The sequence below is a fragment of the Pollachius pollachius genome (genome assembly GCF_949987615.1).
Source record: "Pollachius pollachius genome assembly, chromosome: 13".
Lineage (NCBI taxonomy): Eukaryota > Metazoa > Chordata > Actinopteri > Gadiformes > Gadidae > Pollachius > Pollachius pollachius.
This window is the reverse complement of record NC_136946.1, coordinates 19,450,583-19,462,672: the sequence shown is the minus strand read 5'-3', so window position 1 is coordinate 19,462,672 and position 12,090 is coordinate 19,450,583. Positions and strand designations below refer to the sequence as shown.

Genomic DNA, 12,090 nt, shown 5'->3' with positions numbered 1-12,090 from the left:
AAATACGACTTTTTGTTACATAATAGCCTAAAAGTCTACTCTATGTATTTATATGCTATTGGACTAATGGGAAATCCATGAAAAATAAATCAAAAAATCTGCAGGAAACAGAACGTTCTCTTATTTATTTTTCCAGCTGTAATCAGGGACCCTGACTCTGTCGATTAATGCATCCAAACTAAAACCTATCTCTTTATTCTCTCATTTGGCTCTGAGTGAAGTGACAGTCTGAGTGTCACTTCAGCTCTCAATACAGCTAAATCTACCCGTTAGCCTGCACTAGCCTACCCCTTTAGCCGATCGGTACTAGATAAGTGTAGGAGTGTGTGGATGATGGCTCTTTCAAACAGCCTCACCTGGCCCCAGCCAGTCTGATTGGACTCTGGGGCTGGGTGAGCTGCACACCTGTTGCATATTGAGTGTCAATCAATCAGAATCAGTGTGCACAGGATAAACCAGCCATCACCACACACACTCAGGGAGAGATCTCCTGCATGGCAACATGTTGCAGCGCCATGTATCATTATCTCGAGACTTCTACAATAAACCGGTCTTCCAACACCACCACCATGAGTGCTTGTCTGGAGAAGCCCAGGGAAGTCAACGAGGTGGCGTGAAGCATTGACATTGTTACAATAAGATTTCCTACTTTCTCCTTGACCCGTTACCCCTCCACCCAACTGATAGTATGTTGTACGTCCTTGCACTTAAAGATAGTACTAGTAAGAGTATTGTGCATCATCTTATACTAGCTAGCTTTGTTGTATATAAGGAAGGGGTTAACCTAGCGATTGTTAGTGCATGGCATTTGGTTCTATGAACATCCTTACATCCTTACGACAGCGATATATTATTTCTCCTACTTCTGACAAATGTACTTATTTTAAGTCGGTTTGGATAAAACGTCTGCTATGCCCTTAATGTTAGTGATACAATAGAAGAATAACCAAATGGTGGTTTCGACAACCTCCCCCGGAGAGTTTGAAAGCCTGAAGAGAGGGCCCCCTCCTAACAATAGTTAGGGCAGACCTGCCCCCATTAGACCATCTAAAATGGAAGTAAGAATAGCTGCTGACTGAACTTACTCAGAGACACTCGCCTATAACCCAACAGGGAGAAGTCCCCCCTAACCATGGATTAAGTATCCCAGCTCATCAACTCTGGGGTAGATACTGAGCTTTAGCATCTCAGTCTGGCCCCCGGATGGAAAGCCCAAGGATGTAGTGACGTGAAGGGACCCACTGCATTGATTCACCTAGCCCCTCCAGAATCAATCATGAGAAGGACACAAAACCATGCTGTCAACAAATGCTACCTTACATATATATGTGTGCCTTATATATCTTATATAAATCTTGTGTATCTTAAATATATATATATACACCTTATCTTATTATGTAGAAATTTAGAAGCATTCAAGATGTCAGTGTCAAATTCAAAATGCAATCAATGGTAAAGAACACATAGAAGGGGGGAGACATGGGCTGCATGAGAGGGCCACTGTGAGGAATACAAAGAATGTGTGTCTCTGTAGGCCCATGATATAACTACCATTCGTTGACTATAACAGCATGTAAACATGTACAGTGGGGCAAAAAAGTATTTAGTCAGCCACCAATTGTGCAAGTTCTCCCACTTAAAAAGATGAGAGAGGCCTGTAATTTTCATCATAGGTATACCTCAGCTATGAGAGACAAAATGAAAAAAGAAAATCTAGAAAATCACATTGTCTGATTTTTAAAGAATTTATTTGCAAATTATGGTGGAAAATAAGTATTTGGTCAATAACAAAAGGTCATCTCAATACTTTGTTACATGCCCTTTGTTGGCAATGACAGAGGTCAAACGTTTTCTGTAAGTCTTTACAAGGTTTTCACACACTGCTGCTGGTATTTTGGCCCATTCCTCCATGCAGATCTCCTCTAGAGCAGTGATGTTTTTGGGCCTTCGCTGGGAAACACGGACTTTCAACTCCCTTCAAAGATTTTCTATGGGGTTGAGATCTGGAGACTGGCTAGGCCACTCCAGGACCTTGAAATGCTTCTTACGAAGCCACTCCTTCGTTGCCCGGGCGGTGTGTTTGGGGTCATTGTCATGCTGAAAGACCCAGCCACGTTTCATCTTCAGTGCCCTTGCTGATGGAAGGAGGTTTTCACTCAAAATCTCACGATACATGGCCCCATTCATTCTTTCCGTCACACGGATCAGACGTCCTGGTCCCTTGGCAGAAAAACAGCCCCAAAGCATGATGTTTCCACCCCCGTGCTTCACTGTAGGTATGGTGTTCTTTGGATGCAACTCAGCCTTCTTTCTCCTCCAAACACGACGAGTTGAGTTTTTACCAAAAAGTTATATTTTGGTTTCATCTGACCATATGACATTCTCCCAATCCTGTTCTGGATCATCCAAATGCTCTCTAGCAAACTTCAAACGGGCCCGGACATGCACTGGCTTTAGCAAGGGGACACGTCTGGCACTGCAGGATTTGAGTCCCTGGCGGCGTAGTGTGTTAGTGATGGTAGCCTTTGTGACTTTGGTCCCAGCTCTCTGGAGGTCATTCACTAGGTCCCCCTGTGTGGTTCTGGGATTTTTGTTCACCGTTCTTGTGATCATTTTGACCCCACAGGGTGATATCTTGCGTGGAGCCCCAGATCGAGGGAGATTATCAGTGGTCTTGTATGTATTCCATTTCCTAATAATTGCTCCCACAGTTGATTTCTTCACACCAAGCTGCTTACCTATTGCAGATTCAGACTTCCCAGCCTGGTGCAGGTCTACAATTGTGTTTCTGGTGTCCTTTGATAGCTCTTTGGTCTTGGCCATAGTGGAGTTTTGAGTGTGACTGTTTGAGGTTGTGGACAGGTGTCTTTTATACTGATAAGGAGTTCAAACAGGTGCCATTAATACAGGTAACAAGTGGAGGACAGAGGAGCCTCTTAAAGAAGAAGTTACAGGTCTGTGACAGCCAGAAATATTGCTGGTTTGTAGGTGACCAAATACTTATTTTCCACCATAATTTGCAAATAAATTCTTAAAAAATCAGACAATGGGATTTTCTGGATTTTCTTTTTCATTTTGTCTCTCATAGCTGAGGTTTACCTATGATGAAAATTACAGGCCTCTCTCGTCTTTTTAAGTGGGAGAACTTGCACAATTGGTGGCTGACTAAATACTTTTTTGCCCCACTGTATGCATTCAGACGCTTTAGATCTCTGAAGAATGGGACGACACGCTACAACAACAGCTTCTAGCCTTCAGCAATTAGACTCCTGAACTCCTGAAGATTTGCAACTCTACTAATTTATTTATTTGAATTCATCCCCTCCCGTTATTATTCCCCTCCCCCACCCCCACCGGCCTGAGCTACAAAAAAAATACCAAATACAACTTTGTTGTGGGGCAATTAAAGATTCTATTCTATTCTATGTGGCACATCACACAAGTGTGATCCTAAGGAGTTCACAAACACATTTTGAACATGTGATGGCTGTTACATCAGCTCACATATCATGTGCCGCCCTGAGGGCGAAATAGGAAAAGTACCCAGAGATGTATAACAAAGCAAAGGAAACTCAAATTGCTAGATGACAGAGTCCCGCTTGCAAGCAGACAAGCGGGACTCTGCATAAAAAGAGGAGACCATCCACGTTATGGCCAGAGGGATTCAGAGGGTTTTTCAGATAGGTTCTAGGGCTAGTTAGCTGACCATCTTCTTAGCGTAGGGCCATGTGATCCCCTTATTATCTCCTATTTATTGGACCTAAATAAATCTACCTGACTACATTGTGTAGTAGGTTAACTTATCCTTTGAGTCCTTTACCTGTCGACTCAGCTGCCCGGCAAAGCAGACCGACCCTCTTCCAGCTGATCCCTCAAGGTAAGTGGCGCATAATACAAAGAGTGGTTGATTGTGACTGACTTGTACAGAGGGCAAAAAGGCAACGTAAAGAGGTTTTAAAAAGATACATCAGGGCTTCGTGGTGACCAGGGACCGCTCATAAATCAAAGGGCCAAGGCTAAATTCATAAAAACTTTGAGGGACTTAACCGAGTGACCTGGGTTGGACCGGTTAAGGGCCACGCCGAGCACCTCCGTGAACGACAAACCACGGTGACACTAAAAAGGGGTTCGACCGAGGTTAGTTCCGAGGGGCGTCTGACACCCCGACACGACACTAGTGTTGTGTGTCGCACGTGGCCTACGTGCCCTATATCACCGCGCGTGCTGTGAGAACACGCAACATGGCGCCCGTCTGTGGGGGCTGTGACGCCTTGGCCCACTGCACCGTCCGTTGACGGATCCCCATTGACTTTGAATGGGGACGGACGCGCAATGCATTGTGGATCCGTCCGTTCCGTTGGTTCCGTCGGCGCCGCCAAAAAGTTGAAAAATGTTCAACTTTTTCGGCAGCGACGGATCCGTCATCCAATCAGATCGCGTATACAAATTCAAGCACTGTGAAACTACTCGGGCTCTGACGCCTCGTGCCCACTGCACCGTCCGTCAAAGGACGTCGGAAGGCGTGGCTGACGGATGGGGGAGCTTTCCAGGGTCGTCAGAGCCCGAGTAGTGTCACAGTGCTTAAATTTCCATACGTGATCTGATTGGATGTAGGCTAGTTTGCGATTGGCAAGTAGAAGTAAGGAAGAAATTAACCTCTACATTTTATGGCAAGCTATGATTATTATCAGGCCTATATATCATATAAATACATTAATAGTGGAAAGTAGCTAATCACCTCTCCCCTATAGGTGAGATTTGACGCGGCGCCAGAGAGTCTGTTCCAAACCTACTTCTGGTGTGCCTACAGTGTAGGGATCAAGGGGTCAGGGTTCACTGACGTCAAACTTAGGACCTAGAACAGCTGAACGTATAATTGTGTGTCTAAGCAGTAAGCAGTCGTGCGGGAAAAACATATTGGGAACAAAAGCAAAAAAAGCTTGGGATGGGTATAAAAGAGCAGGGGTCGTAAACATCCAGCAGTGCTTTGCAAATCACTCAGCCTTGTTGTTGCTTGATAACGGGTGACAATAAAGTCACAGACTCCTCGATTCCTGCTACTCTCTTATTTAGTTGAAGTGATAGAATTCGGCTTTCTACCACAGAAGCTCTGGCATGGATGGATACAAAGAAAAAGGCTTACATATGGTCTGACAGTTCGTTGGTGAACAGTAACTCAGACAGTCTGAGTCACTGGGTGGTAAGAGATTGGCAGAACCACAAAGGAAAGGAGCTTACTCAAACCAGTTTATGGAAAACAATAGAGGAATGATGCAAGAAAAATTGTATTAAATTAAATCATGTACCTGCCCATACAGGTGAACAAACACAAGAATGTGAAGGGAATTGCATGGCTGACAAATTGATAGAGAGCAGAAGAGATTACCCTCGCCAGGCAAGGGCGGTCATAGGGAATATGTTGCTTATGCATCCAAAATAATGGTCAAAAAGGGGTAAGATCATCATTCCGGGCAATGAGGCTTTTGACCAACTGCGAGCAATGCATTGCGCACTGGGGCATGTAGGATTTAAAAGAACTGAGAGATGGTTACTAAATGCTCACATTAAGGTACCTAATATGCATGCAATATTTAAGAAAATGATATCTTGTGAACAATGTGCTAATAATAAGGTGGGGCAAGGTGCTCTGCCCCCCCAGAGCCCATCCAGTTCAGCGTCCTAGGAGAAAACTACCCTGCGGATGTTGCAGGCCCATTTGCCAGAACAACAATGGGCCACAAGTACTTCCTGGTTGTCTTTGATAATAGTGGTCAGGACGCCAGGGTGCACCCTTTAACCGCCGCGAACGGCGACAAGTGGCCTTTAAATTTTCAGACTACTTTGCCGGCCGCAGTGGTGCTCAAACCCTTAGGATGGATAATGCTACCCATTTTAAAAACAAATACGCGGCTGACCTCTTGGAAGAGGCCGGGATACAGTTGATATGGAGCACTCCCTATAAACCTTCCACCAATGGGGTGGCCAAAAGGTGTGTAGGAAGAGCAAAGGAGTGGATACTGGCAAACGATCCCATTTACTGGGACACTCCCCTCTCTCTGTGGAAGTTGAATGCCCAGCTCTCCCTACCGCCGTTAATCCCCAAGGGACCTACGGTGCAGGGGGAGGGAATATTTGATCCCCTGACGGTGGGGCAGAGAGTATGGATAACTCGCGGTCGGGGTAACAAAGGGGTAAGGGCAATTAAACATTCGAACGAGGGCGAGGACGTGATAATAGCAATTGACGATAACCTCATACACTGTAAGAATATGGGGAACATATTCGAAGCCAAATTATCCCATGGGTAGCATAATCAGGTGAAGAAAAAAGAAAAAAAGAATAAATGAGTAATAAATTGAATAAAAATAAAATGGAAATAAAAAGTCAATGATAATGATAATAATAATGAAAGAATAAATAAACGTCCGTAGTCCACAATAGAAATTATAAGAATGACATGCAGTCACAAAAAACATTTTCCCTGGAAACCTTGTTATGCGAGAACACGATGTATCTGCCTTGGCCCCCTCTCTGTACAGAGGGCAAAAACATAAAGAAGTTTTTAAAGATACATCAGGGCTTCGTGCTGATGTTGACCCGCTCATAAACCAAAGGGCCAAGGCTAAATTAATAAAAAACTGTGAGGGACTGTTGGGCAAAATAACCTGCTGAGCACATCACATGTACATTATAAATATAGCTAACTCCTACCCTAGCTTAATGAGCACATCACATGGCAGTCACCTTATAATATAGTCAACTTTTAACACATAACACATACATGAGAATATAGTCAGGTCAGGGCCGGAGCCAGGGCCCCATATCTCCTCCCGGCAGATGGTAGACACTCAGACAATGCACCAGTCATCCTCAAGAACGGGAGGACCACAACAGGTGATGCTCTGAAGCTCTCCCCCGTAAGGAGGAACACAAGAAGATATACATGCATACACTAGTGCCTGGGAACCAAGGTCAAGTAAAAACACACAGAACCACACACATCTCAAACGCACACACCTCATCACGAGGAGATACAGCATAAGACTGTATCACTCTGAGACTCTTCACCTTCTTCCGAAGCAGACCTTCCACGGAGGCGAAGCTCCGGACGAACCATCAGCGCTGATTAGGGACTTAGACATATTCGATTTCTCACGCTTATGACTCTGTATAACCGTTGCCACTTTACTTAATAAATCCAAGGTCCTCGTGCCGATAGACTTTATTACCTCTCCGTCTCATTTCATCTGGTCCAGTAACTAGACAGACCGTTTTTCCCAACAGGACTTAACCGAGTGACCTGGGTTGGACCGGTTAAGAGCCGAGCCGAGCACCTCCGTGAACGACAAACCACGGTAACACGAAGGGTCCGACACCCCATCACCGACACTACAGTGTGTCGCACGTGGCCCTATATCACCGCCCGTGCGTTGAGAACACTCAACACTAGCCACGAGAAAATGGTACAGGTCGGACTCGAGGAAGGAATACTCTTCAGGGCCTGCACAACGGGATCAACTCCCCCGACCTAACTATCATTATGCGCCCTGGCGAACCTGAGGTTGATCTGAGTGAGCAGACTACTCCTAGCGGCCCAGCTGTGAATGCTGCAGCTGAACATGTGGGTGGGAAAGCTGTAAAGAGGGGGTGTAAGTGTAAGTCATTAACCATGATGTGAGGGAAAGAGAAAATAAATAAACCGGGGATGAAACAGGGTTCAGGGATGGAATTTATAACGGATAAGCCAAAAGAGGGGTTTAAGAAAGCGCCTATGAACATGTTTGCACGATATAGGCCTACTCATCAATCAATGGCCCCTATGCTGTAACTCTGTATGCCAAAATCGAACTTCTATCTAATCTAAAAAAGCATTGTTATTCGCTTTTTCGTATTATTTTTACATGAATGGGAGGTTTCAGCTATAAAGGTGCTTCTGTAGTGTTCACATGTATTCAGTATGAAGCAGTGACCGGGGATGACATCTCTGTAGGGTGCAGCACATGCTGCTGGGGGATTTATTAATTTGAGCAGCTAGCAGCATTTTGCTTTTAAGACTCGATAGGTAGATTGACGAATACAGAGATTGTGACTTCCGTCAGCAACACGCAAGCTCTGTGTTCGTCAATCTACTTATCGAGTCTTAAAAACAAAATGGCGTCGACGGGTGATCTACTGATGGTATTGTGTGTATAAAATGTCATTTTTAATAAACAATCTGTACACTTACAAAGTTCTCAATGCCTCGTTTTATATGTTAAGACCCTTATTATACACCCAAAGAAGTGTCGGGCTACTTTTAGCCTTTTAAGTGGTTTAAAATAGCGATTTCGTTTTTACCATAACCAGTGCCCCCATCGTTCCAAGTTTATAGCGTTTTGATAGTGTTGGGCAAAATAACCTGCTGAGCACATCACATGTACATTATAAATATAGCTAACTCCTACCCTAGCTTAATGAGCACATCACATGGCAGTCACCTTATAATATAGTCAACTTTTAACACATAACACATACATGAGAATATAGTCAGGTCAGGGCCGGAGCCAGGGCCCCATTTCTCCTCCCGGCAGATGGTAGACACTCAGACAATGCACCAGTCATCCTCAAGAACGGGAGGACCACAACAGGAGATGCTCTGAAGCTCTCCCCCGTGAGGAGGAACACAAGAAGATATACATGCATACACTAGTGCCTGGGAGCCAAGGTCAAGTAAAAACACACAGAACCACACACATCTCAAACGCACACACCTCATCACGAGGAGATACAGTATAAAACTGTATCACTCTGAGACTCTTCACCTTCTTCTGAAGCAGACCTTCCACGGAGGCGAAGCTCCGGACGAACCATCAGCGCTGATTAGGGACTTAGACATATTCGATTTCTCACGCTTATGACTCTGTATAACCGTTGCCACTTTACTTAATAAATCCAAGGTCCTCGTGCCGACAGACTTTATTACCTCTCCGTCTCATTTCATCTGGTCCAGTAACTAGACAGACCGTTTTTCCCTTCAATTTGGTGACCCCGACGTGATTTTTTCTGAATTGGACCGCAACTGGGAAACGAGAGACGGAGAGCGGCACGGCCTCGGGACCCCGGAGCACCGGACCGATTCCTGCAGTCTCACCTCGCGATCGCCCAACAATAGAATCGGCTAAAAACAGCCAACTGAAGAAAGCGTCTATATGCGTTTTTGTGCTCCAAAACTAACGTTTCAACTCGTTATCATACAAAACATATCCCAAATCCATTTTACACCGGAATTACCCTTTAACCACCCTCGCTAAAATAGACATACAATTTATGGGCTGGAGGGAGCTTGCGCAGAACATCGTAGTCCACAAAGGACGCAGTTACACCATCGCTAGAGACCCCAAAAATAAAGCACATTACAAGTCAAACACCTTCTGGAGGAATTCAACATCTGGTTCCGTAATTTACAAAGTCATTTTTTCTTCATAAGGTAACATCACAATATACAGAAAATAATCTTTCATCTATTTATCATCAGTTCCTGTGTTTTCATGCCTTGGAAATGTGTGTTAACGTAGAGCACCTTCCTTTCCTTAGATCTCTAGAACCCTTTCGAGTCGTGGACACTGTTTCATCGCACTCCCCGAGCACGCTGCTGAGCCAGAACCGGAAAACCAGGCGCCCACTAGGAAGAGCAGAACAGTCAGTTAACACCAAGGAGGTTTAAGCGACAACACCATGGAGGCTTTGGACTTGCTTTTGAATGCAGAAGTTAGCTATTAAAACAGCTTGCCATACCGTCATCTACCAGAGATTAGCTAGCCCCAACTACCTCTTTTCACTTGAGCGTCGATGATGTAAGTAAACAGCAATACTGAAACCTCATGTGAACCCTAGCGGAAGTCTGTGAACCCACAAAGCTGGGACTTGAAAATAAACGCTCAAGCTGCACGGAACACAAAAGAGGGTTCATTAAATGCACAACAGAGGACTATCAGGGACGTTTTCACCATGGGTGTGATTTATTAGTCTTTCTGTTACTTTCTGCTGAAATATTAGTTCGACTTCCTCTCTTGGCATTTTCAAGGTAGCCTGTGCGGGTGTTTACCTGAAGTTGACCATGTCCTTCCCCAAACTGGACCGGATCGGATGCCAGGTGAGTATGTGAAATGTGTGCCAAGATGCCAACATATGCGCGTTAGGGTGACCGTTTGATGTTGTGAGGGTTTATGTTGAGGGTTAATGTTTTCGGTTCCAGATCTGCCTCGAAAACTTTCCCAATATCGGTCAATTCAAGTCACACATCCGAGGCAATGAGCACCATAAGGTAAGCATAACACACACACACACACACACACACACACACACACATATATATATATATATATATATATATATATATATATATATATATATATATATATATATATATATATATATATATATATATATATATGTATGTATGTAACCTTTCAAGAGGGCCTTACGTTGGCTTTTTTTGTTTAGAAGCCACGACGGTAGCGTATATACTTCCGTCAAGTTGGAAAGAAATTGGCAGATTCGGAGTTTGCGGTTCAATAGATCATCAGTGAAACATCGTTGCGACACAATTGACACCTCTAGCTAAATGTAGTAACCTAGAGAACCAGCTACAACCTTGTTTTTATCCAAACGAGCCGTCTTTAGAGAACGGTGAATTGCATTGGCTTCTATGAGCTGTCGGCTTTCAGGGACCCTCTGCAAAGTGCAAAAAAAGTGAAAACGACCCCAATGGTCGAATTTCAATAGCGTCGCCATTATTGACTCTAGAGCCCCAAAACTTGTTCCATATAGGCCGCCTTTTTAACCGCCTTGCTGCCGGAGGGTTCAGTGCGGCGGTGTGAAGGGCCAGGCGTTTTCAAAAGCGGCTGCTGCTGCTGCTGCCTCCGCTGGGCGGCTGCCGCCAAAAGTTTCAACACGGGGAAAGCTGGGCAAAATCTGTGCGCGTTCACGTGGGCGGCAACCGCTTCCTGGTTTCCCAAAAACAGTTAAGTTTGAAGGAATAAAAAAGACCGGGATCAGATGACCCGGCAGTGTCTTTGCAAACCTCAGGCGGCTTTGTTGTTGCTTGTTTGCGGGTAACAAAGTCTCTGTCAATACTTGATCCGGACTCCCGAGAGCACGATTCCTCATGCTCTCTTTGTTAGTTGAAGTGATAGAACTCGGTTATTTTCTACCACAAGCGTGTGCTGTGCATGGGTTGATTTGCGTGTGTCTCACGCCGAATACGTGAGATTTGAGAGCCCTATTTGTTTAAATTCAAGTGACTTTTCGACTGACACTGCTATATGATATTTAAAAAAATGTTTTATTGACCTAATTCTCCACTGCTTGAACCCGCAGCAAATGGTGGAAGTCTTCCCAAAAGGTACCCCGTTGTTGTTGTTGTTATTATTATTATTATTATTATTATTATTATTATTATTATTCTGTGTCTTATAGGTCATAGTTCATATTCATGAACTATTTCACAAACCGAAAATAAAATACATTTTATTGGCGACTTTGAAAAAAGTAACTTGGACATGTGCCACTCCGGATAAAGAGGCTTCCTCTTATCAGGTTCACCCAGGGTCTGCACCATAAACCTTCTTTAATAGGTCCATGCCATAATCTAACCTTTGAGTGACGCAAACCAACCGTTTTCGTTGAATACAGAAATGAACCGTTGAATTTGTATCATGTAGCAAACCTGATCACTTGGATGTAATTGATTAATTTGACATACAGATTTAACTCGAAAATAATTTCAGTTTTATCAGTTGTTTCAATGTCATGTGACCCAGTCACCCCAAATCAATACCAGATATTTCTACTACATTGGACAAATGAGGCAGAGGTGAGAAAACTATTCTCTAGTGCCTACAATGGGTGAAACTGATGCAAGAAGACACTGTATCTGAGTTGAAAGGGTCAAATATACAACATAAAACGAACTTCACCGCAGTGATTACTTTCATCAATTTTTTTTTTTTTTTAGGGAAATGCAATTATCTAGGTAAGTTCAATGTGCTGTTTCACAAACTTCAACAGATTGGTTGTTGTTGTGTTTACACCTGGCTAGCGTGAGAAGAC

At 44.0% G+C, this 12,090-nt stretch overlaps 1 protein-coding gene across 12 annotated transcripts in view; it reads left to right on the top strand.

The window, feature by feature from the left end:
• Nucleotides 1–9,643: 9,643 nt before the first annotated feature.
• Nucleotides 9,644–12,090, top strand: part of LOC307085086 (uncharacterized protein) — a 43,289-nt gene continuing 40,842 nt past the window's right edge. For 10 of the 12 annotated variants that reach the window (XM_079749750.1, XM_079749751.1, XM_079749746.1 and 7 more), the window contains exons 1-5: nucleotides 9,644–9,833; nucleotides 10,064–10,132; nucleotides 10,235–10,303; nucleotides 11,359–11,383; nucleotides 11,996–12,013. In XM_079749750.1, the coding sequence (XP_079605876.1) occupies nucleotides 10,097–10,132; nucleotides 10,235–10,303; nucleotides 11,359–11,383; nucleotides 11,996–12,013 (148 nt within the window). In that variant the 5' untranslated portion in view covers nucleotides 9,644–9,833; nucleotides 10,064–10,096. Of the gene's footprint in view, nucleotides 9,834–9,932; nucleotides 10,133–10,234; nucleotides 10,304–11,358; nucleotides 11,384–11,588; nucleotides 11,855–11,995; nucleotides 12,014–12,090 lie in introns of those variants that run through there. The other 2 variants (XM_079749749.1, XM_079749747.1) reach the window with 2 other exon arrangements.